The sequence below is a fragment of the Lissotriton vulgaris genome, chromosome 6 (assembly GCF_964263255.1).
Source record: "Lissotriton vulgaris chromosome 6, aLisVul1.2, whole genome shotgun sequence".
In the NCBI taxonomy this organism is placed as follows: Eukaryota; Metazoa; Chordata; class Amphibia; order Caudata; family Salamandridae; genus Lissotriton; species Lissotriton vulgaris.
The window spans coordinates 1411502760-1411529918 of record NC_141694.1 but is presented as its reverse complement, the minus strand read 5'-3'; the positions used below and the strand labels follow the sequence as shown (position 1 = coordinate 1411529918).

Genomic DNA, 27159 nt, shown 5'->3' with positions numbered 1-27159 from the left:
ACGGGCAGAGGATGATGACTGAGTCCCTCCATGCCCAGACCCACCTGGTTCCGGATGTCTCCTCTGCTCCAGGCCTTGGAGACGAATCTTCTCCCTGTCACGGAGGGTCCTCCTGGAGAAGGATTGACAAATCTCACAGGCTTAGGGGACATGGGAGCAAGGGAGACTGAGTATACATACTCTGTGGGGGTCAGATTTAGCATTCTTCCTGGCACACTCAGGGCACATGTCGAATAAAGCTGGCATATTCGACAGAAAGAGGGGCAAAACTGGCTAAAAAACACAGCAAAAGGAAGAGGAAGACCCCAGACATTGAGTGAAACACTCAAAACACTTGAAAAGTTGCAAAAATTGAAGAAATACCCAACAAGGGAGACGCTCAATACTCCAGGGTCCTACTAGCAGGAGCGGGAAAAAAGAACTGAAAGTAAAAGGACTTTGGCTGTGCATCCTGGGATACAGAGGGTTTCTGGAGAGTTCCTTAAAGGCACGGTATCCCTTTTCCAGACACATAATGGCAACCTATGGGGGCTTGTCTGTCCAACTCTTCATCTCTATCATTTCAAGGATTTTGGTGAAGGGGAGTTTTCTCTTTGAAGGAAACTGTAAAATGTGTAAAATCTGACATTGTTGGCTATCCTTTTAACTGTTTAGATGAAGTGGTGGCCTTTGTAGCCTTGGAAGTGTTAGGCTGCATTATTTGTCTTGATTTTCTCTTAAGTGTCTATGCAGGACTGCAAAGAAGACATCTTAAGAGATTATTTTTGATTGCTTCGGGGTCCACGCACATGGGCGGGACTATTCACTAGATTAGGACTATATACAGAGATACCCCTACTACAGAACTAATGTGGCAAGGAAGCCGCCTTGTTGCAGCCGTGGAAGGACCAGTTGGAGAGTGATTATGTGGAAGTGATCTAACTGTATATAGAAATTGAGAGGTCTGAGGTCCAATATTGGCTTGAGAGTACCGTCCTTCTTGGGGATTAGAAAGTACAGGGAGTAAACCCCGGTCCCTTGATGCTCTAGGGGAACTGGTTCTATTGTGTGCTTTTGAAGCTGTTTGGGCAGTAGGTTGGAGGGAGTTGCAGTAAGTTCCAGGCAGTAACCATACTGGATAATTTGTCTTATCCACCTGTATGTAGTGATGGAATTCCAGACAGGTAGGAACTGGGAGAGTCTTCCTCCGACCGGAGTGGAATGGTCTTGAGGGAAGTCAGTGTTTGTTAGTGGGGGAGGGGCAAGTGTTGTCACCTCGGCCTCTACCTTTTTTGTTATTTACCTTGTCCCCACCTCTGAAATATCCCTTGTTAGGGGATGTTTGTGTGGGACTTCTGTGGGAGGAAGAAGCAGTGTCTGTGCTGATGTTCTTGGATGCGCCGCTATTAAAGGAGCGTGCATGCCTTGGTAATAACACACTAGTGTTGATCGATCTAGATGCAGTGTCTGCTGCATTGAGGGAATATTTAATCAATGCGTTTGTGATTAACTTGCCTTCCTGAATCAAATCATTGGCTTTGGTCCTGTAGTGGTCAGGCAAATGCTGCATTAGGCCCTCAACCTCGTCGTAGTGAACCCTATTGTATTTGGCAAGTAATGCTTGTGCGTTAGATATCTTCCAGTGATTAGCTGCCTGGGAGGCAACTCGTTTGCCTGAAGCGTCTAGTAATTTAGACTGTCTGGAGGTGGAGCATCACTGGAGGTCTGAGAGTTGGCACGCTTCCTAGCATTGGTCACTACCAGGGAATCTAAGGGGAGTTGGCCTTTAATGTAGGTGAGATCATTAGGGGCGGGTTTATATTTTTTATGTTATGTTACTGATTTGGTAAAGCGCAACAGCTGCCCCAGCAAAGAGGCGTTCCAGCGCTGGTAGACCAGAAGGATCATAAACTCAAGGACAGTCAGGCAAATATAGGAGCCTATGGCAGTGAGAACAAGATGGTCTTAATGGCTTTCCGGAAGGCTAGCAGGTTCTCAATGCCACAGGTGTGGGCCGGCAGAGTGTTCCATAGTTTGGCCGCTAACAGCTGAAAAGAGCGACCGCCCATCCGAAAAAGTTTGGTACGTGGGACCTCCGCCAGGTATTGCCCGGAGGAGCGCAGACTCCGGGGTGGCCTGTACCAAGACAGCAATGTGCGTAGTAGAACCGGACTCCCGGATTTAAGGATTTTAAATGCCATGACAAGGGCTTTAAATTTAATACGCGACGCAATCGGGAGCCAGCGTAGTCTTCCAATCGTAGCTCTAGCGGAGCATCTGCGGGGGAGCCCAACCAAAGATCTTGCTGCCAGATTCTGAACTTGTTGAAGTCGCAAGATCTCGGCTTTGTTCGCCCCTAGGAGCAGCACGCTGGCATAATCCAGGCGCGAGAGGATCGTGGCCTGAATTATGAGCCGGCGAGCTGTTGGATCAAAGTACTTCAGGATAGGTTTTAGGCCTCTTAGCAGGCCCACACAAGTAGCTGCCACTCTCTTTGTGTGGGACTGAAAGTTGAGCGAGGCATCCATCCATACTCCCAAATTCTTCACTAGGGGTTTGGGCGTTGGAATAATACCCAGCGATGCAGGCCACCAGTGTTCGTTCCAGAGGGAGGTATTTTTTCCCTACCAGTAGAACCTCTGTTCTACTGGCATTGAGTTGCAGACAGTTCTCAGACATCCACTGGGCTACTGCTGCCATGCCATCTCTAAACCCCGTGGCAGACACCGATGGCCCTTCAGCTAGAGTAATGACCAGCTGTGTATCATCCGCATATGATCTGTATACAACAACAAGGGAACCCAATCGGTTATCTGGGGACCGTGGGTAGCTATAGTTTAGAAACAACAAAGGTCCCCAAGAGTATATAAATCTAAAGTCTGATAAATAATAGTCCACAATGGGAACTACCTTGACCACTGTCCAGCCGGACAGGGTAATTTATTTTTTCAATGATAAAGATACTGGGGTATGGAAGGGCACAATCCTGTACCGTTTCCAGGAACAAACAGGGGGAGTTTTTAGGCAAGAAGGAGCATAGTTGGCCACTTATATTTCAGTAGACATTGGAAGTAGTGCCAAAAAACAGTGCTAGACACAGCATGAATTAAACATAATAGTAGGTCTGTGAAAACACTTAAAACAAGTCGACGTTTCGATCCCATATGCTCAATGTTGCGGGACCATCATCAGGACTAACAATACATACATTTGCTTGCCCGGTAAAAGTTAAACACACAACCGCCCATATGGGTCGGTGGGGTTTACAGGGATTTTTATAAGCGGGTCCTCGTTTTGATATCGATATTCGCCTGCCGGATCGCAGTGACTGCGATCCGGCAGGGCACCCAGGGACCAGAGACACCGCGGAGGCATTTCCTCCCCTCGACTCGTTTTGAATATATCCGGACCTAGCAGGCCGATCCCCTCCGAGAGATAATTTTGCCAATAACGGAAAGTGAGGTGGATAGAACGGTGCGACCTGTACCATACAGGCGAATATCGATATCAAAACGAGGACCCGCTTATAAAAATCCCTGTAAACCCCACCGACCCATATGGGCGGTTGTGTGTTTAACTTTTACCAGGCAAGCAAATGTATGTATTGTTAGTCCTGATGATGGTCCCGCAACATTGAGCACATGGGATCGAAACGTCGACTTGTTTTAAGTGTTTTCACAGACCTACTATTATGTTTAATTCATGCTGTGTCTAGCACTGTTTTTTGGCACTACTTCCAATGTCTACTGAAATATAAGTGGCCAACTATGCTCCTTCTTGCCTAAAAACTCCCCCTGTTTGTTCCTGGAAACGGTACAGGATTGTGCCCTTCCATACCCCAGTATCTTTATCATTGAAAAAATAAATTACCCTGTCCGGCTGGACAGTGGTCAAGGTAGTTCCCATTGTGGACTATTATTTATCAGACTTTAGATTTATATACTCTTGGGGACCTTTGTTGTTTCTAAATCATCCGCATATGATACCAGCTCCAGGTCCCACTCTTTAGCCACGACAGCCAGGGGTTGCACATTATCAATCCGAGGATTGAGAATCCTGGTCTTGACAGGGTCTTTGAAGACGTCTGTAGAATGTTTGATGACACCTTTCAGCATGGGTAATGTTTGTACTGTCTTTTGTGTCTGTGCAAAAGTTTCTACCAGGAATCTTCCTCTGTGGGGTCTGAATGCATTTGAACGCCAGGATATTGGGCAACCCCATCAATGAGCTGACTAAAACCAATGTTGTCATCTGGGGGAGATGGCCTTTTTGGGTATGCATCTGGATCAGGAAGGTCTGGAGGATCTACAGGGTCATTGTAGTCGTCCCACGTGTCCTGTGGTATGTTAGTGTCATCATCAGGATCATTGAAAGGGTCATTTTGTCCACCCCCACCCCCTAGGTCATCATCAACCTGTGGTGGCGGTGAGTATTGAGGAAGTATGGGAGACTTTGGAGGAGAGAAAGGCTTAGTAAGAAGAACAGGAGAAGAGGGTCTTAATGGGGAAGTTTCATAGTCTCTTTTCTTCACAGGCACCTCAGGAATGTGTGGGGTGTCCAATTTCCTCTTGTTATTTGAGATACTGACGATATGGCCTGTTTTAGGGTCCACATGCAGTGTTTTTTGTTTGGGTTCGATGGGATCTGGTAGAAACAGTTCTTCCTCGTTAGCGTCTGTTTTCAGCGCCGATTTTTTCAGTTCCAAACGTGGTTTTGATTTCTGCTCTGGAGCCTTAGAAGGGGGTTCCGGGTCCTTCGGCTTCATTGTCTAGTCTGATATCTTTTTTGGATCCGAAGGTTTTTAAGGTGTTTTCGGATCCAAGGCCTTTTGTTCTTTCAGTGCCCGAAGTGCTTGGTGTTAAGGCCTTTTTGGAGACAGCGGGCGTAGGATGTGTTCCCACTTTCGGCACAACTGTGTTTTTGGGGCACCGACATGCGGCTTGCTCAGTCCCGAGCCACCGGAAGGCTTCGCCTTTGTCCTCGGAAGTTTTCTTTCGGTCACGAATAAGGACTTCAGGCAAAGTCTTGACCTGAGCCTTTTTTTCCCCCGGTGGGGTTGGGCCTAGAGACTGCGACAGGAACTGATCAAACCAGGTTTGATGGAAGTCCCACAATGGAACACCCATTGTCCTTGGTTTGATCTGTTCCTGTTCCATTGTGGGACTTCCATTAATCCTGGTTTGATCAGTTCCTTATTTTTTTACTTCCAACAATTAGTTTCTATGGGAAAACCATCAGTGATCTACCCCAACGACCCCTTGCAGAATTCAGAATTGTGTGCACTTTGCAGAACAATATAGCTTTCCGGGATCAACAATGGATTTCACAACGGTTTACACCATAAACTACAAGTTAGGTAGAAACCACCCAAAAAAAAATTGGAAAAATCAATGACCACTTAAAACACGGGTACTCCTAGTATGGCCCGGGGGCCGCCAGCGGCCCGGCAAGCCTTCCTTGGCGGCCCGCGGACCTTGCAGACATCGTACCCGTGTTTTAGAATTTTTTTAGAGTATCTGCAAACACTGAGTGTTTCAGCAGCTCAACTCTGAGAGACTCTGCTGCAGGGCCGGGGCGATTCCAGTGATAGAGTGGAGCTGCAGGGGCCTAAGAAGAGGTGAAATGCAACACAGCCCCATTAACATGCAAATGGTCTTTTAAAGACCTGTGAAGTTCTCGGTGCAGCTGTGTGTGTGTGTGTGTGCCCCGAAGCTGTCTCAGCCAGGGCACACACAGGCAGGGCTGCCGAAAACGGACTGGGCGGAGCTGCTGCAATTGCGGAAGGCAATGCTCGGCAGGCACTCAGGGTCATGCGGAGCCCAGTGGGAGCCCGACCCAGGAGCGGCTGGTAGGAGGGGTCCTTCGGGGAAAGTTCGCCCCGAGAAGTCTGGGGGCTGTACCATGCAGATCCAGAACCCCTGCTGGCTGGTGAGGTGGCCCAGTCCTCTGTGCTGCTCCATGATGCTATCTACAAAGCGAGGGTCGGGGGAGAATATGGAGTTCTACGGGTGCCCCCCGCCAAGACCAGTGAGCGCGGAGGATAGTACGGGCCCGCTGGGGAGGAGGGTGGTTCCGGAGCAATTCCTGGCCAGAGAGCTCAGCTCGCGGCTGCACTCTGGGGATCTGGATGGCACAGTGTGATCTGTGCGAGCGCAGCGGGATCCCTCCTCGTCGTGCAACAGAAGAAGGCATACTATACGGGGGATGTCCCAGCCCGACGCGAGTGCTCCCTGCATCTGAGTGGCGTGTCCTCCTGTAAAGCACCATTGACCACATACAGTGGGCCAAGCTCAGTCCTACAAAAGACCACAGGAACCGCTCAATCATTACAGTGAGATAGGAGATAACGCAGCCTTGCACCAAAAGGCTAAGGGGCCCTGGAGAGACTAACACACATCGCAACCTTGCCAATCCTCGTCCTGTTGCACATCGTCAAGATAGGAATAGCCTGGGACTAGGCGGCCTGGGGACATAAAGGCAGTGATTCATCGTTGCTCGTACCTGTGAAGCATGGGAGGGGGCCACACCAGCAACCTGAGTGAGGAGGAGTGGGTTGCTACCTACCCCCTCTGGACCAACAGGCTAACAGGCGGGACCAGGGTGCGCAGTGTACACAAGCCCATTCAGCTGAGACCCAGTGCCGCGGAACCCCCCGGAGGACGACAGGGAAGGCGTTTTGAGGCGGCGTGTCCCAGACAGAGGGTGACAGAGGGGGGTGACAGAGGGAGGGAGGGCGACAGACAGAGGGAGGGCGACAGACAGAGGGAGGGAGACAGACAGAGGAGGAGGGAGACAGACAGAGGAGGAGGGAGACAGACAGAGGGAGGAGGGCAACAGAGGGTGGGAGACAGAGGGAGACAAGGAGACAGAGGGAGGGAGACAGACAGAGGGAGGGAGACAGACAGAGGGAGGGCGACAGACAGAGGAGGAGGGAGACAGACAGAGGGAGGGAGACAGAGGGAGAGAGATAGAGGGAGGGAGACACGGAGACGGAGGAAGGAAGGGACGGAGAGAGGGAGACAGACAAAGGGAGGGCGACAGACAGAGGGAGGGAGACAGACAGAGGGAGGAGGGCAACAGAGGGTGGGAGACAGAGGGAGACAGGGAGACAGAGGGAGGGAGACAGAGGGAGGTAGACACGGAGACGGAGGAAGGGAGACAGAGGGACGGAGAGAGGGAGACAGACAGAGGGAGGGCGACAGACAGAGGGAGGGCGACAGACAGAGGAGGAGGGAGACAGACAGAGGGAGGAGGGCAACAGAGGGTGGGAGACAGAGGGAGACAAGGAGACAGAGGGAGGGAGACAGACAGAGGGAGGGAGACAGACAGAGGGAGGGCGACAGACAGAGGAGGAGGGAGGGAGACAGAGGGAGGGAGACAGAGGGAGAGAGATAGAGGGAGGGAGACACGGAGACGGAGGAAGGAAGGGACGGAGAGAGGGAGACAGACAAAGGGAGGGCGACAGACAGAGGGAGGGAGACAGACAGAGGGAGGAGGGCAACAGAGGGTGGGAGACAGAGGGAGACAGAGGGAGGTAGACACGGAGACGGAGGAAGGGAGACAGAGGGACGGAGAGAGGGAGACAGAGGGAGGGAGACAGACAGAGGGAGGAGGGCAACAGAGGGTGGGAGACAGAGGGAGACAAGGAGACAGAGGGAGGGAGACAGAGGGAGGGAGACAGAGGGAGGGAGACAGAGGGAGGGAGACAGACAGAGGGAGGGAGGGAGACAAACAGAGGGAGAGAGGGAGACAGACAGAGGGAGGGAGACAGACAGAGGGAGGGAGACAGACAGAGGGAGGGAGACAGACAGAGGGAGGGAGACAGACAGAGGGAGGGAGACAGACAGAGGGAGGGAGACAGACAGAGGGAGAGAGACAGACAGAGGGAGGGAGGCAGACAGAAGGAGGGAGACAGACAGAATTAGGGAGACAGACAGAGGGAGGGAGGGAGACAGAGGGAGGGAGGGAGACAGAGGGAGGGAGGGAGACAGAGGGAGGCAGAGGGAGGGAGGGAGAGGGAGGGAGACAGATGGAGGGAGACAGACGGAGGAAGAGGGAGGGAGACAGAGGGAGGGAGACACGGAGACGGAGGAAGGGAGGGAGGAGAGAGGGAGACAGACAGAGGGAGGGCGACAGACAGAGGAGGAGGGAGACAGACAGAGGGAGGAGGGCAACAGAGGGTGGGAGACAGAGGGAGACAAGGAGACAGAGGGAGGGAGACAGAGGGAGAGAGACAGAGGGAGAGAGACACGGAGACGGAGGAAGGAAGGGACGGAGAGAGGGAGACAGACAAAGGGAGGGCGACAGACAGAGGGAGGGAGACAGACAGACAGAGGGAGGAGGGCAACAGAGGGTGGGAGACAGGGAGACAGAGGGAGGTAGACACGGAGACGGAGGAAGGGAGACAGAGGGACGGAGAGAGGGAGACAGACAGAGGGAGGGCGACAGACAGAGGGAGGGAGACAGACAGAGGGAGGAGGGCTACAGAGGATGGGAGACAGAGGGAGACAGAGAGACAGAGGGAGGGAGACAGACAGAGGGAGGGAGACAGAGGGAGGGAGAGGGAAGGAGATAGAGTGAAACAGGGAGAGAGAGGTGGAGAGAGAGGGAGAGAGAGAGTCAGAGTGAGTGAGACAGAGAAAGACAGGGAGAGAGGGAGACAGGGAGAGAGGGAGGGAGAGAGGAAGGGAGACAGAGGGAGAGAGATAGAGAGAGAAAGAAAGAGATAGAGAGAGAAAGAAAGAGAAAGAGAGATGTGTGTATGCCGGGTCTGGTGGCTCAGTGGACGAAGGCATCCGCTGCAGGGACCAGTTTTAACCTCATGGTCACCGTTTTTTTTTGTTGCTCTAGCTCCGGCCCCTTCCCCACTGACCCCGCCCCCACTGGTGCGGCCCTCAGACACAAACCACACTGTATATTTGGCCCCCGAGAGAAGGTTTGTGAGTACCCATAACTTAAAAAGATGCCAAAAATGTGGTTTAAACGTGTTTTTTTGTTTTTATTTTACAACTATGCTGGGAGGAGAGTGATAGCATGGCAGACCGTTTCCCGATGCAATTTTTAGAAAGACCACACACACATTCTTGTACCGAACCATTTACCTTTTTTTAGGTGGGGGGGTGGGGGGGGAGGGAGAACACACCATATGGCTATATTTTGGCTACTTGATAGGTTCCCTCCATGGAATGGAAAAACACAAGGTAACTTTAGAATCCCTAACAGATGGGGGAAAAATACAAATTTGGCCTGGATACCTTTTATGGAAATAAAGTTATGGAAACTTAAACACCACCTGCCCCAAACATAAACAAGATCTCAGCAGTGGGCAGGAGTGGGGTGGGAGTGTGCTGGAGGTTTGGCAGATGAGGGAGGAGCATCAGCATTTATTGATGTATTTTACAGAAATGATTGTCAAATACTTATTGAAATTTTAACATATATTTTGATATGCAGTCCTGGCTTAAATATGAAGATACAATCACACACGTGATAATCTTATTGTGAAAAAAGAAAGCACATTTCATAAAAACCAGAGAAAATGTGTGTATTAGTAAACATTACCACCCAGCATTCAGTAGCCGCCAACCTCTGCGGCCTAAAATGCCTAAGAGTCTCAGACATCCAGAGTTCTGGCTTATGGGCTACCCCACAAAGCTATGACCCGGGGAGGGACAGCAGGGGGAAGTAGCAACCAGATACCCTCATGTTTAATAGGAAAGTTACAATTTTGAAGAGCGCTTAGAAAATAAATAGAAATCTTACAATCAGCCAGTAATTGAGATTAAAGAAATAAATATCTAAAAAGAAAATTACATTTCACCACATAGCAGCGGTTGCTCCAATCCAGCTAAACAGCAATCCAAACTCGTTAAAATTGAACGACCACCCAAAGGACTTTGTTAAACACTGTAGGCATTGGTGAGGATGGAAACATGTAAATGTCGATCAGTGATCTTGATTTTTATGTATTAAACTAGTGGTGCAAATTGTTCACCTTGTACCAGCTACAAAAGCGCTCAGAAAAATAATTAAAATCGCAAATTAGCAAGAATAAATGCACAAATTAGTGTTTAAAATGAATGTTCGAGTTCAATTTGCAAATGTATTATGGAGTAAATACTGTAACAAGAGGCATTAATCTAGAGATCGAAACAAGTCAAAACATAGGAAACTGTACCAGAACTGTTGATGTCCTTCAAATCCTAACATATGAACAGCTTGGAAAAAGTTAAAGTAGGGTTGCTAGTTAGGGGCATGGGTTCTGTGAAACTTTTCAGAATGGTTCCACAGTACCAAAATGTCAGCAACCGGGCCTTTGTAGCCACACCGAAAAAGCTACAGACAATCTTATCAATAAATGGAAATTAGACACAAAACAGAGGGCTGTGCATTATCACATTCACAGTGCAAGACGCAACTGAAAGCTTACGAATAAGTGGAAAATACTTAAATGCAACTATTGATCACATGTCCACATCTGGTCTCCATTTCAATTTAATAATCAGATCATCAGAACACATTCAAAACTTGATTCGATCACACAATATGTTTTCCAATATATTGGACTTTTTCATAAAAGGATACATTGACGAATTCAACTCTTCCAGCTGAAATATAAAACAGAATTGTAATAAATTATGAGCTTATTTAAAGTAAACTTTAATCATTGTATTTTTGTACCTCTCTGATATACGCCCCTCCACGTTCTTTTTGTATCAACGGAGAGGGACGGGGTGGGCTTGTTAAAGGGGTCCAGCATACATGCCCGAGAACTGTGGAAACAAAGAAGGGTACGCAGTTCCCCTGGACAAAGGGGGGGGGGGTTGTTTTGGTTGGCCTGGTATGTTCCGGGAGACTATAATGGGAGTGAGGCACCCAGAGAGTTGACTGGGGTACGGAAAGGGGAGTCCTCCTTGTCGAGACCTAAAACCCTCACACACCCAGCAAGTTAGGTGTCATGCTTCATCATATGGGTTTTTGCTCCTCGTCAAGCTGGCGGTGCAATGCCTGACGGGCACCCAGATGGGGCCCTTTGCCCGAGATCTTTTGTCCCTGCCAGTTGGTGCATGCGGTATGAGGGTTCTAAGACAAGGGGGGTGTAGATGTGCGCGGTGATGGTGGTGCTAATTTAAAAAAGTTAGGTAATCCACTGACTATTTTATTGGCATGGTTAGCTACTTTATTAAAAAATAAATGGTGAGGTGGACCTCCTAGTGCAAATATCCAGGACGGTCTACTCTACCAAGTGAGAAGATTTGTGTATGGTCAACATGTTTCTTGCTCGTGTTCCTAGGGATACAGTGCAATTCTTCAGGACCAAGAGGCAAAAAACGAAACACTATCTACACACTGTGGATGGCACAACTGTTACCTACTCCACATGGAAATGAGCGGTGGGCCGAAGATCCTACCACGTCTGAGTGTAATCCTAGTGTGGGGGAAGCTATGCTTCAGCGGTCTCCTCCTGTCCAGTTACTAAATGGTCTAGGTTCGCCGAGTGCTGCACCGTCAACGTACCCAGGCGTCAGACCGACGAGGGGAACCGGCTCCCCTCGTCGTAGGATTAGGAGTAGGATTACACTCAGACGTGGTAGGATCGTCGGCCCACCGCTCATTTCCACATCCACATCCTCCCATAAAAGCGACACAGAGCTACTCACATTCCAAACACTGTATCAGGAATATTCACCATTGGGCCATTCCTGATATTTAACTCTTTTAGATGCACCCTAAAGAAACTGCGGCCTCAGCAGACCACCCTTGCACCAGAAAAGCAATCACCAGCTTGTATTCAGCGCCAACTCTTATAACACAACCAGATTACACTTAAAGAGACACAGGTGACTGATTTTAACACGGATTTTCTGAACGGGAACGGAATTTAATTCTTGTTACCCAAAACTGTTTCTTGGAACGCACGTTTTCAATTAATTCAACAGAACATAATGCATCACACTTATTTAACTCTTAGCAGGTTGCATAAAACATTCCAGATAGTTCCAGATAGCTGCCCTGAATGTAAAGCAATTGATGTGGGGCTTTTACATATGTTTAGGACCTGCCCTAATTACTAGTCCATTTGGGCTTACGTAACACAGGTCATGCACATATTTTATGAATTTTAAATGAAAAAATGAATTCCCACATACAGATTTCTTTTTATTTTGCATTAATAATTACTAAAAGCGATGTGTTAATTTAATTAAATTTTACATAAAATTATATTTATTTAATTTCTTTTAACTATTTGAAATAATTTCATTTAACATTGTTTTCTATGAGGTATTTTTATGAGAGGGGGATGCAGTACCAGTGTTTAGTCGTGTGTGATGCTGCACTTTTTGGGGGTTTTTTGTAGCAACTTACACTCAGATTTTGTGAATAAGCAAAAAGTAGTAGACATATTTAAAGGTGTAACTTACTGAAAAGTTTAAGTTACTTCTGTCAATCAGGCCCCATACTATTTGTCAGGGCTGGCGTCCTGTTCTATAGCCTGGAACAGATTTCAAACATTTGGTGCATTTCTTCTATAAGTGTCTGGTCTCTTTTGAGCTGATCACTTATCACGTATTTGTAGTTCCCTAAATCTACAATGTTGCCTGTTTTCTGCCAGAGTTCAACAATTATCCTCACTCCCTTAAACTGATTTCAAAGAACGCGTCACAGAAACAAGCCTTTGCTCGGCTTACTGTTCCTGGATCAAGACCACGTCCCCACCTTGCACGTTGGTATTTGAACTTGCATCCTGTATTCTCCAGGGCCATTCTTTTTGTGCTTTATTTAATTGGACTGCCTCTTGACTTTAACAGTTCCACAATTGTGAAGAATTCACACGAATCAATAGCACTGTAACAGGAGTGATTTCAACTCCTGAATTCTTCACTTCCAGGAAAGATTGAGAGATTTATAATTTGGTAAGTGGATCCTCACTATTACATGATTTGCACAAGAACAACATTAATGTCATACAGATTAGGTGTATTGGGGATATACAAATAGGTTGTCTGGTTCTTGCCTTACAGTAACTCCTTATGTTCTCCATCCTGATGTGACATGTCTTTTCTTGCTTGGAAGAAGCGGTGTGGTCAGTCCCTGAATCTTACCCCACGTCTCTCTGAGGAGAGAGGTTTCTGATAGGGTGGTATTTCTACCTCGTCGTGACACTATTCTCTGGAAGTGTGGGGGACTCCTCTTAGTTTCTGTGTATTCTGGCAAAAACCAGGCTAGTGGTTGTTCTGCAAGTGACACTATTGAACCTACCAAACAAACAAGATTATAAAACTCTGCAAGCACAGGTCTTTGCACACATTTTACTGAAATATGTGGTAAATGCATACATGTAGGACCCAGATTAGAAATACCTTATTGGATACCAGTGATCCTTTATTTCTCTTTCCCTCTCTCAAGTTGATTTTCGGTGCATTTAGGATGATACCTCCTCTCCTCTCCCCTCCCATCCTGACCACGACAAATACATGATCTTTGTACCATCTGAAACAACTTTTAGATCGGTTTGTACACTAAGGAGCTGATAAAGATGTTGGTTGGAAAGGCTTCAAATGGCATTCAGTTTGACAGAACCCGTGTGGGAAGCCCACTCGGAAACAATTCGGAGCAACCCATTTCGATACAAGGTAGTTGGTCAGTCATTCCGAATAGGTTTCCGATGGGCATTCAGAAAGTCAGAGTCGGTCGGAGGCAAATCATAGAGCTCTACGGGCTGCATTTCCGACCAACCGATTACGAGGTCGGATTCAGACTCTGTCAGTCCCACACGGATCAATTGTCGGAAACTGACTTTGGGAGCCCGTAGCAGGCCCCTGTCCACCCGGAGGCCACCTGCTCTGGCCTGTCGAGGTGCCCATGGGTCCCCTCTGTCCAACCATGCACAGTGTGGCAGACACCATGGGGTGCCCGCCAAAAGGGTGTAAGATTTTCCACACCCACCCCTTTTTTCAATGGGAGCCTGTGTTTTTCAGTCGGAACACAGGCTTCCATTGAAGTCAATGGGAGTCCGACCAGACGGTGTTTGGAAACATCGTAATCGGTCGGTCAGACTCCCCGAACAGGAGTCGTCGCAAACCATTCGTACACCGAGTTGGTCGGAATGCTTTCCGACCGACATCATAATGAGGCCCTTAATTTGGAACTCTGGATTTGAGCTGCCAATGGATTCAGACACAATATTTCCTATTTAAAAGACCATGACTAGAAGATATATCCTTTTTTCAATCTGTCTCCATAGTTACATAGTCTCTGTTTAAATGAGATATTTGTGTTTTGTTATAGGCTTAAATGGCTGGCGGTTTCTAACAACAATATTGTGTATGGACGATACTGATTTGGTTATGAAACTTTTCCTGCCCACTTCACAACCTTTAAATGATAAAACAATAAAAACGAATCAACAAATAATAAATTAGCAATAAACTCAAAATTGACGACTACTAGCATACTGAGTACAAAATAAATGCAGCTTAAATGAAAGCTTCTGTGACAAAAACTGCAATGCATGACACCTATTCACATGAATTCCCTAAGGGTATGTCTCACCATACAGTACAAAGAGCTTGCATTCATTAACCACAGTGTGTGAATATAAACATCTAACTGTACTAGAATGCCAGCACATAGTATAAGTAATGATCATTTTTATATTTATATCAGTTTAAATCATATACTGAACTGCGGCACACTTTAGATTGCTGCTGGTAGAATTCTTCACTTAAGCAAAAAATAAAATGATACTGCTCACACTTAGCTGCTTCCTCCTGCTCTGCTTTTTCTTGAATGTGGCTAAAAATAAAACATTTCCTCTAAGAATATAACACCTTCTCTGACAGTGTTTTGAAGAAACTGAATAACATTATTTTCCACCCTAATACCCCATTTAATTTATCACAAGTAAGTTAACCATTAACCTGTCAAAAATCAAATCCTTCTGGAGACTACTCACCATCTCAAATCCTAACTGTTGTGTTCATATTTTTAAGTAACCTAACGAGAAACGGTTGAACCGGTATTACATTTCCACACATACTTTTGATAATATACATCCCAACATTCTGAAGCAATGGTATGTGCAATTAGTGGTTGGCTAATCAATGGTGAAGCTGAGCTGGATTAAGGAAGGTGGTGGCGCCTGTTGCTATAAACCCGCGAATGGAAGCACAAGTTCTTTAGCAACCAGAAAAGTCATAGATGATGGACAAAGTTTTTGCTATGGCCTATTCTTGGAATACTCCTGGCTTCCTACTGAATTTCAGGAATAGACCAAGAGTACTAATAGCTTACACTTGGAAGGCCATAGTGTGCAAGTTGTACTGCAAGAGTAAGTTACACCTGCACCCAGCACAATCTTTGCCAATCATCTGCAGTTTTACAGATCACATGGTTACTTGAGTTGCCTAGCAACTGCACTCGTGTTGAACAGGTGGGAGGGGGGTGGTCACACGCGGGAATAACGGCTGGGAATGACTTATAATGCTTACAAAGCTGAGAGGTGCATTGTGTTACTTTTCATCTTTGTATTTTAAACTCTCACTCTACTGCAGCATAATTGGGTACTGTTAATGGGGGTTTCCTAATTAGTTATGTATGTAAACTGTGAAGGGAATATGTACATTTCAGACAATGACAAAGGTAATACTCAGGAGTTCATGAAACCATTAGGCACTTTACATGAAAGCTCTACATGTCCCTGAATTAACTTTCTGGAAAAAAGTCAGACATGTCTCACACATGCTCCATTACCTTTATGTTTTGAGCTAATCATCTTCCTTAAAATTGAAACACCAATGAAAACCAACTAGCACTGAGAAAGCAACGAGAATGGGCACTGGTGCCTTGCACTCCTCAAACCAAGCTCTTGCCTCTTGTCAGTTTCGTTGTCTCCCTTCTACTTACGTCTGTCAGCAGCCGGTCAAGATTTGAATCAGTGGCAATTTTTCTTTTGTCTTCAGGAAGTTCCTCCAGCTCCCCATAGAGTTCCAAATGTAAGCGGGCCAATTTCTCCTGCATCCCTCGTATGTGTTCCATCTGCTCTATCGAGCAATCGTTACCTGAACAAAAGGAAGGCAGTGCGCTTAGCGAACAAGAAGCAACAGTGAGAAGAAATGATTAAGCAAAAATCACACAAAATCTGGACTATTTTAGAATTCGTGTTAGAATAAAATTATTGTTAACACAATATCAATTCTTGTATCATAATGGGGGTTTGAGGGTACCATCAGTGCAACGTGAAAAAAAGGCTATAGAAAACATACATATAGAAAAAGAAAAAATACATATTGCCTTAATTGTACATGATGTTTTTTTATGAACCATGTACACTTATGTCTTATAGATACCACCAGATACTGAGGCTTTAGGGAAGTGAAAGAAGGTACTTGATTGGTAAACAGACAGGGACACGCTTTCTAAACAACCCATATAAACCTTTATTTAGCAGATGCCCGCTACATCGTTTCTGTCACATTAACCAACTCAAATTAGCTTTTTGGGACAATTTTGTTAGGGTAATGAAACATTGTAGACACCTTATTTTTGGACGAAAGGCATTTCTAAATAGTATCAGATGCATGTGAGATTCAAATTAAATACATTAAAAAACTGCAGGGAATTTATTTATATATACATCTTCTATAAAACATATTTGACAGAATTATAATAAAGATCTCAACAGTCATAACTAAAGTCAAATCTAGGAAAGCCCAAACATGTTTGGTCCGTTAGTCTAAAACCTGCTTAATATTCATAAATATCTCCAGTCATATAAAAGCTAGGCCTAAATATGCACAAGGTGAAACTGCAAAGCATGCATACTAAAGAAATGGAAAATTTCTTTCTCCGCTTTATTTTCAGGAACACTGTTAAAATGGAGTTTAAAAATAACAACATATTGATTTATCACACATTTTGTAGCGTTACCATTCAAACTGTGTTTTCATTGTCTAGGCTATAAGAGTGATACACACATATTGTAATGTTTTAGTAAGCCCTAGTTGTCATAGAATGTATGGAAACAAACCTGACTCCCACAACACAGATAAACATTACATTAGAACATATTTACATAAACAGTTTTGACTATGCATCTTCACCCCCTTCTATCGCCAATTGCTAATTGTCAGGCAGATGACCATGAAGAATTTCAGTCACTGAAAGGTAATGAACGGCAATAGTCTTGTTAGTTTTGAGGCCAATTCGCAAACATAGAGTTGCATGCATACAATCAATTATGCACCAACATATCAAAAACAATAATTTAATAGGAAAACTTAGCGAACAAAGTATTGCAGATTTAAATAAACATCTGACACTGACAAATTGGACAAGGAAAGACTGGCATCAATCAAGACACTTACATTTTGAACTGACTTGGTTGGAATGGGACAAATACCCATGGAACCTGGCCAAAAAGAGCATTATATATTGTTCATACAGCAGACAAGAAACACATGTTAGGAAATATATGGCAATACAAATGTTAAGAAACAGGGGACAAGCAAATAGCCCCTCCGGTTTTCCCTGGAGGCTGAAGGGTTCATAGAGGAGAAGGAGCATTGCTAAACTACTTCTGAACACTCTTGCAAAAAGAGTTCATCATTGCAAGACTTTTAATCCTTACCTATCTACCTCCACCTTTCAAGCCCATAGTGGGAATTAGTATCAGACGATCTATGATATCAGAAACACCCAATAGGTTTACAAGAATCATTGCCCCAACACACCACCATTCACAGTTTGTCCAACACTAAGGTGACTACCAATCTGGTTCAGAGACCCAGTTGGCCACGAGCCTGGAGGGGATACAACAGAGATTGGGCTTTCACAAATTCTTGAGCTGGTGTTGCGACTACAAGCAGCTTAGTTGGATTGGGCAGCAGAAGAATGAGGCACATGTTTCCAAGGTCAATGACTACAATATAATTTCTTTTGTTTTAAAACAGTGGGTGTACAATAGGTGTTAGTAGTCCTGCAGGTATTTTCTGTAATAGCAATGCTGTACAATGCTGAGCACATTTCTTACTTTACTGCTAACAATAGTTTGAAAGTGCTGGGTCCAGGTGAGAACCAGTTTCTTTACTGGATGAATAAAGTTGACATTCTTCTTGTCAGAATAAGATGGTATGCAAGTTTGAGAATGGCTGAAATTACCAGACTTGTATCCCATCTGCCCATCAAATACATGGATCGAGAAATATTGTCTGTTAGTGTCTCAGCTTTGACTTTATGCACTTTGGAGGAAAAGAAACCCCCTCATTCACTTTACAGGAGAGAAAAATAAAAGGAGATGGGGTAGGGGGGCTGAAAGCTCGATAATTAAGGAGCGAACCCACACTTTTAAAAAGCTCAAGCAGAGAATTCTCAGATTTTGTAAATTGTGGCTGTAGTGCTTTTTTCCTATATTAGAAGATAATGTTATTTCCTGTGCAGGAGTAAACCGTGGATCTTTTTTATTGGGGTCTTAATTCTTTGTTCAGTTTATTTTCCTAGTGATGTGGTCCTGCCTCAAATTAGAACAGTAAAGTCGATTCTCTTAACAACAACAAAACATCATACCAGATTCCACCTTTCATGAGGATAAGTCACAAAACATAACCCTGACAATGATGTAGGCACAATACTAGAGAGGACCATGAAGCTTGTTAAACTATTCAAATGTACAAGAGCATCATCCCATGTGCTATTCTTTCTAGCAAGAGGCTAACCAGTGGACGAAAGCTAGAGAGAACTATAGGTTAGTCTTGATATAAAATAGACTGCAAGTCTACTTTTCAAATGTAAATTACAGCAAAACATACAGTTTTGGGATATCATGTCTACCTTAGCTTCGAAGACCACGACAAATAAATCAAACAACATGGCAGACAAAAGAAAAATATACTTAACTCTAGCAACAGATTTAAAGATTAAGGCAATTCTAGATTCATATGTGGAGTATCATCCCACTATCTAGTGGGCGAGTTTGGAGAAGCACAATGTTAACGTTTAAAGTTTTTCCCCACACTGTGGATGCCAACTCAGTTTTTTTTTCATATTCATTGACAAACCAAAGTGATTTAACAGCTGCATTTTCATGTTTGTCTCCAACAGGCACCAGGTATTGGCCCTAGAGATGAAGAACAAAGATACCTTCTGAGGATACGGGAAGGCGAGAAGCCACCACTAAGCATCGACAATATTTGGTAAAACCCAGGACTATTAAATGTTGTTCCATTTCACCAATAAAGTTTGCCATCATCATTAAGCAGTTATCCATTGCCCTGAGATTGAATGATTTCATCCAACCAGCCTTGCCTAATGACCTTGACATGGCCTAACTAGATTTTCTGATCTAATATTCAGCAGCCTAGCTACTAATGAGTACCAGATTAGTTGAGCAATACACTTTAAAAAATGTTATCTTAATCTAATAATTGGTGGTCAATATACATCCATCTCCAAGAATATAAAATAGTCGATATCCAAAATTAGTGTGCTTAAAACATATGTTTCACATCATGATCAATTAATGCGACTGCTACAGATACCACATGTACATGCAGAAATCCATTTGGAGATAGTCTGCGTAAAATCGGCCCTCAATGAGGTCAATCAGTGAAGGAGATTTATATGTTTAGAATTTGGTATTGAAAACCAAATACTTTGGATGGTTCCAAATTTTATTAGGGCTACAGTGTTTTGGACATCTTTGTATCTCAAAAATATTGAAAATACAAGACCAGTGGAGTACAATATATACAAGCTGGACCCTAGATATAGCAGGAATCATTGTATGTTATGTTATGTTATGCGCAGACGAACTCGCCCCTCTGAGGATCCCGCCCAGCAGACCCGGCAATAAGAGAGCCCCATGGTTCACCGACGAACTCAAGAGCTCCAAGAAGAACTGCAGAGCCCTCGAGAAAGTCTGGAGAAAGGAACCCACGCCGGACAACAGGACCACCCTCAAGCTCGCCACCCGGAAACACCACCAACTGATCCGCACCGCCAAGAAAACGGCATTCAAGAACCGACTGGACGACAACGCACACACCTGCAAGGAACTCTTCAACATCGCGAAAGAGCTCTCCAACCCCAACGCCGGAAACAACGACATCACCCCATCGCAAGACCTCTGCAACTCCCTCGCCTCCTACTTCCACAACAAGATCGCGGACATACACAACAGCTTCAGCACCCAACCAACGCACGCCACGACCGCAGCAACGCCACCCACCACCACCCTCCGCGCCTGGACCCCGGTCTACACCGAAGACACCATCCACATGATGAACTCCGTCCACTCCGGATCTCCGACCGACCCTTGCCCTCACCACGTCTTCAACAAAGCCGACGCTGTCATCGCACCCCACCTGCGGGACATCATCAACACCTCATTCGACACCGCCACCTTCCCCGAGAGCTGGAAGCACGCCGAACTCAGCGCTCTACTCAAGAAACCTACAGCAGACCCCACCGAACTCAAGAATTACCGCCCCATCTCTCTTCTCCCGTTTCCAGCCAAAGTCATCGAAAAGACCGTCAACAAACAGCTGGCCGCCTTCCTCAAGACGAATGGATCCCTCGACCCATCGCAGTCCGGATTCCGTGCCAACCACAGCACCGAGACCGCCCTCATCGCCGCCACCGACGACATCCGAGCCCTGATGGACAACGGAGAAACAGCGGCCCTCATCCTCCTAGACCTCTCCGCGGCTTTCGACACGGTCTGCCACCGCACCCTAGTGCAGCGCCTCAGCAACGTCGGAATCCAGGAGAAGGCACTGGAACCAATCGTCTCCTTCCTCGACGGAAGAACACAAAGAGTCCGCCTACCACCGTACAAGTCAGAGGCCACCGTAGTCATCTGCGGCGTCCCTCAAGGATCCTCGCTGAGCCCTACCCTCTTCAACGTCTACATGAGCCCCCTCGCGGCCATCGCACGCCAACACAACCTCAACATAATCTCCTACGCCGACGACACCCAGCTGATCCTCTCCCTGACCAACGACCCCGCCGCCGCCAGAGCCAACCTGCACGAAGGGATGAAAGAGGTAGCCGACTGGATGACGACGAGCCGCCTGAAACTGAATTCAGATAAGACGGAGGTCCTCATCCTGGGCTCCTCGCCCTCCGCCTGGGACGACTCCTGGTGGCCCCCCGCCCTGGGCACCGCACCCAAACCAATGGACCACGCACGCAACCTGGGTTTCATCCTGGACTCCTCCCTCTCCATGACCAGGCAAGTCAACGCCGTCTCCTCGTCGTGCTTCAACATCCTGCGCATGCTGCGGAAGATCTTCTGGTGGATCCCCACAGAGACCAGGAAGACCGTCACCCAGGCCCTCGTCACCAGCCGACTGGACTACGGCAACGCACTCTACGCCGGAACCACCGCCAAGATCCAGAAGAGGCTCCAGCGCATCCAGAACGCCTCGGCTAGACTCATCCTCGACATCCCACGACACAGCCACATCTCCGGACACCTAAGAGACCTACACTGGCTCCCGGTCAACAAGAGAATCACCTTCCGCCTCCTTACCCACGCACACAAAGCTCTCCACGATCAAGGCCCGAGCTACCTCAACAACCGCATCAACTTCTACGCTCCCAAACGCCACCTCCGATCTGCCAGCCACGCCCTCGCCGCCGTCCCACGCATCCGCAGAGCCACCACAGGAGGAAGGTCCTTCTCCTACCTGGCCGCCAAGACCTGGAACTCCCTCCCGGCCGACCTGCGCCTGACCCAAGACCACCTCTCCTTCAGGAAGAAGCTCAAGACCTGGCTGTTCGAGCATTAGCGGCACCCCCCCTCCCAAGCACCTCGAGACCCTATGGGTAGGTAGTGCGCTCTATAAATGTCTTTGATTGATTGATTGATGTTATGTTGTTTAAACTTGTTGAGCACACGGATACCCTGAGGTGTCTTGGCGCTAAAGCTCAGAACACATCACCATAAGACCAGCAGCTTAGATCTGAAAAAGCCAGGTTTTAAGACTCTTCCTAAAGAAAGACCAGGAATGCGAAAATCTAACATGCAAAGGAAGAGTGTTTCAGAGTTTTGCTGTTCCATAACTCAGGCTGCGACCACCCAGTTGGTTTTACGAAATCTGGGAACAGTCATATACTTAGCTTTGGTGGACCGAAGCAGTCTGCTAGGATGATACCACTTTAAAAGGTTTTTAAGAAAATCAGGTCCTGTATTGTTTAAAGCTTTATAGGCCAAACACAAGGCCTCAAACTTAATACGGCTTACCAACGGAAGCCAGTGCAGTTTCCGAATTTCTGTGGAACCCGATTGATATATGGGCAGACCCAGTAAGACTCTTGCGGCTGCATTATGTATCATCTGTAACTTTTTTAGATGCTGACCTTACATATTTAGGTACAAACTGTTACAGTAATCTAATTTAGATAACACAAGTGCTGTAACCACAGTCCCCCTGGAATTTTCTGGCAGATAAGGAAGAATTGTCTTTATTTCCTAATTATGAGAAATGCGGAAGAAACCATGGTGTTTATATGGTTCACATAAGTCAATTTATTGTCTAGTATAATTCCCAATTTTTTTGCCTTGATTACTGCTTTGGGTAGCTCCCCTAGTTCAATTGGCCACCAAGTGACATTTCATAATGGCGAAAGACTGCCAAAGATCATTAACTCAGTTTTATCTGTATTGAGCTTTAAAAAATGTTTGCTCATCCACGTACTTATTTCCCACATGATTCTTGAAAGCAGGGTGAAGTAGAGGATTCATTTTTAAAATCCGCAACCACAATTCGTGTGTCGTCTGCGTAACATGTCAAACTAAATCCGAATTGTTGAATCAAAAGGTGCAAATTCCGACACATAGATGTTAAATAATGTCGGGCTGAGGGAAGAACCCTGTGGGACCCCACAAGGCAGCACATAAGGCGCTGATTTAAAGTGATCCAATGCAAACCACCGAGTTCTATCCGCCAGAAACAAAGAAAGCAAAGAGAGTGCAGAATCATTAATACCCAAAGACTTTATACACAGTTTCAACAAGCGCTATGATCTACCATGTCAAAAGCTGTCGATAAATCGAGGAGTGTTAGGGCAGCAGACCCGCCTTTATCCATCACTACCCTAATCTCCTCGGTGGCTTTGATTAATGCAGTCTTAGTGCTGTGTTCTGAACGGAACCCAAATTGAGTAGGGTTCAGTAAATGGTTATCCTGAATAAATTAGGACAACTGCTGGTTCATCAGTTTCTCAACAAATTTAGCAGGCAAAGGCAAACTGGAAATGGGGCGATAGTTACTAGGATTAGAAGCATCTAAATTGTGTTTGTTAAGTAAAGGAAGGATGGAAGCATCTTTCCAATAGGTAGGAAAAATTCTGACCTTAAACATGGCATTGAAGATGCCCGCAAGAATAGTGCCTACCATATTAGCTATAGTTTTTAAAGTAGAAAGGGAACATGGATCCAATGGAGATCCTGATTTTGCTGCATGAATTAACTTTTCTACCGGTTCACAGGTCACCGGAAAAAAGCAAGGAAACACGTATATTCTAAGCTGAAACCAGGACTTTCCTCATTCAGGCATTAGAGATTGCGGCCTCAAATGCACCTTCCTCATTCAGGTAATTAGTGATTGCAGCCTCAAATTGTGCATATATATTATTAACTTTCTCACTAAAAATGCTTGCGATGTTATCACAGAAAGCTCGGCTGCTCGTTTTAGTAGTTTTACAGGGTAGAGTGGTAAGTTTGTTCTGAAATAATTCTTTGGAGGAGTGTTTGGCCTTTTCGATTTATTTTGTATAAAAAGCCCTGTTTTCAGTTATTAACAGGGTTTATATTTAGACAGTGCTAGTTTGTAATTTTCTTTTCCCAGGTCATCATACTGCGACTTCCATTGTCTCTCTAATCTCCTACAGTTTTGTTTTTCTAATCTCAATGCCTCTGAGAACCAAGGCGCAGAGGGCATTTTCCGGTTTCCTGATCCCGGTCTCATAGAAAGCAGAATTCAGCCAATCTGTATATTCTTTAACTGCCATCTCTGGATTTGAACTAAGAGAAGGTTGGGATTCATTAAGGTATAGTAGTAGTCTGTTGTGGTCAATTTTATATCATGCTCTGTAAATTGTCGGGTGCGGCCTACAATGTTCAACTGAGGAACTATCTGGGGGTTTTAAATGAAACAAGATGGCTGAATGGTCTGTCCAAGAGAATGGTAGAATCTCTTAAACCATAATGGTTGGGTCACATGTGAAAATTCCATCTAAAGTATGTTTTGCCTTGTGAGTTGCATTATTAACCCTCTTGGGAAAGACCTATAGCCCCTAGTATATCTGACAGGGCTACTATGTCTTTGTCTGAATCATCTTCTAAGTACAAATTAAAATCGCCCATAATGGTAAAATTATTTGAGCATAATTTGGATTCTAAAAAGGAGTGAATATTACTAGTGAAAGTACTACGAGGCCCATGGGGCAGTTTAGAAGAAGGCCCTTGAAGGTTTTTTTAGGATTTATTTCTAACTAAAAATGAAGTGCTTCACATTGTGGATTAGAAGCCGGTGTAAATTTAGCTCCAAATTTTTCTCAATAAATAGTGGCCAAACCTCCTCCCAGTTTAAAATGTCATATTAACCTAAAAGACAAGAAACCTGCTGGGGCTGCCGTCACATAATCGGGGTCAGATGCGGCGTCTGCCCAAGTCTCAGTGAGAAATAGTAGGTCCGGTTGATAATTAATGATTAGGTCTGCAACTTCATATTTGTGTTTGGCCAAAGATTCTAACATTAGTGAGAGCACAGCAAACCTCTACAGCCGCTGTAACTGCTGGCCTACTCTCTGCCAGCCTCATGATTGAGGCACGGCATGATTTTGCCTTCTGCACTTCCGGCAGCTGAAAGACGCATTTACAGCGATAAGGATGTTGCAAACAGGCACTGCCTGTGTTAAAGCGGCTGCAGTTACTACTCGGACATTACTAATAAGATCTAGGAGTTCCTTGCCTGAATACTTTCTGAAATCGCTTCTCTCTGAACCAGGGGTCCTGGCGCTAGGCACATTCCGGGCACAGACAGGTTTGCCTTTGGCGCACCAGTGGCGCACCCGCTGCGCATTGGCAGGCCCATTAAGTACTGGTGCCTGCCAACCACTAGAGCGCTACAGCACCAAAATGGCGGAACAAAGCGGGCCTTCCTCCTCATGGAAGGGGAGGGGTAACTAGGTGCCAGGTGCAGGGAAAAGAAAAAAAAAAGCTACGGAACGTCCACAACACGTGTACTCCGTGTGCTGCGCAAGCAACTCAGATTCAGTTAAACAGTACAATCAACAGAGTCTTCAGGTAAATTCAGTTCCCCCCCAACAATGTTTAAAAAAGCTTTTTTTTTTTTTTTTTTAAAGGAATCAAAATTAAAATGTAGAATAGTGGAACAATATTTAAAAACACACGCAGTATGGTATGCAACCGAACCTTTGCTGGGCTACATTTTTGCAAGAAGCTAAAATCACTTTCCATACTGAGGATATATTAGAGGAATATTAAAAAGACACAAAATTGATAATACTTCCGCAATATGGAAGGAAGAGTGTGAATACAATCTGAGAACTTTCCACAGAATAAACTTTGCACCTCTATGCATAATTGTTGGGCTATTACACTCAAATGCACAAATGAAGAGCAAAAGTTTGGAACAGATGATCCAGATAACTAGAGGAAGGAGCCCAAAAACATATGATTTGGTCCTGCCTGTTCCAACGAGGATATAGGCAAAACATTTATGTATGCAAATCTCTCAACATAGATCCAACCACAGTCATATTAGGTTGCTCGTGCATCTGGATATTTAACCCAAAGGAGCATTCAAATGGTGTTTTTTTTTAGCAATTTTAACTCTTCGATCAGTGAGCAGCACTTCATGGAGGGCTAAAGAACTGCCTGAGATCATGGTAAATAAAATATATTAAAACATAAGTCTTAGAAAAAGTCTATGTGAAACGCATTGGGGCAACACGCAAATTTGAAAAAACCTGGGGGATAGGAACTTATTTAAAGTTATTCTTTACAAGCTTTCTAGTTAACTGAAAGAATGATGTCAATTCATTTCAAATATTAACCTTATATTTCATTGTATATTTATGGACTTAGTACCATTTTTGGAACTGCGGCTCTAGTATTCTTTGTATTACAGTGCTCCACTATGTGAACGCCTCAAGAAACTCTTATTACCCATTATTTAAAAAGATAATAAATAAGATTGTGCAGTGGAATGTTATAAACCTTTTCTGCAATGAAGTACTTCAACTGGAGTTGGCTCCAACATCTGTGGTCAAGCAAAAAGGATCAATTTGATGACATCGAACAAGTGACATGTGACCTGCTTATTTCAATGTGCAAGCTTATCGACAGCAGATGTATTATTCCACGGAGCTATAAAGACAGACCGAGTCAGAAGAGGTGAGATTGAGTTTGTAGTCGGACTTCACCTTCCAGAGGGGAGAACTGTTTTATGCTCCTATGCTAGGAGTCTGAACATAGATGATTATTTTTATCAAATTTGAAATTGTCCCAGATTATCTGGAGAAGTTTTGGAATTGTGTCCAAATTCCAAAAAGTCAAAGGGTGGCTGCAAACTTAGTGGTAACCCAATAGGACTACATTTCTAAACTCCCATCTCTGTAACTAGATGTACATTGTGTGTGTTGTAATGCAAATGCTACTTACCAGTATGCATCTGTTCTTGGCATGTAGGGCTGCTGACATTCATATCTGTGCATAGATCGCCACCTAGTGTTGGGTCCGGATGATTGCACATTGTTGTCCTGGAAGAGTCTTCGAAGTATCACGAGATAGGTGGCTCCTCCCCTGGACTACAGTGCGCATGGGCATCGCCTCCATCCCCAGATTGTTTTTAGCCATTGGCAGAGATGGAGTGAAGAATGTGAGTGATGACCATGCTATGAGCATATGTATGTAAATGAATGAATTCTGCAGCTGCTACAGGCGCCGGGGAGGAGGGTGGGCGATATGAATGTCAGCAGCCCTACATGCCAAGAACAGATGCATACTGGTAAGTAGCATTTGCAGTTCGAGGCATGTGGGCTGCTGAATTCATATCTGTGCATAGAATACATAGCAGTCCCTCCATTAACGGCGGCCGCCCGTGCCAGCTGCAGCAGTCTGAAAAAGCGTTTTTAGAACAGCCTGACCAACAG

The 27159-nt window shown here is 45.4% G+C and overlaps 1 protein-coding gene across 1 annotated transcript in view; it reads right to left on the bottom strand.

Moving 5' to 3' along the window:
* The window catches only part of CCDC28A (coiled-coil domain containing 28A), a 158552-nt gene that overhangs the window by 15159 nt on the left and 116234 nt on the right, over nt 1-27159 (bottom strand). The window contains exons 4-5 of the mRNA XM_086927538.1: nt 15886-16040; nt 10564-10586 (exon numbers count right to left, since the gene is read on the bottom strand). Coding sequence (XP_086783664.1) covers nt 10564-10586; nt 15886-16040 — 178 coding nt within the window. The remainder of the gene's footprint in view (nt 1-10563; nt 10587-15885; nt 16041-27159) is intronic.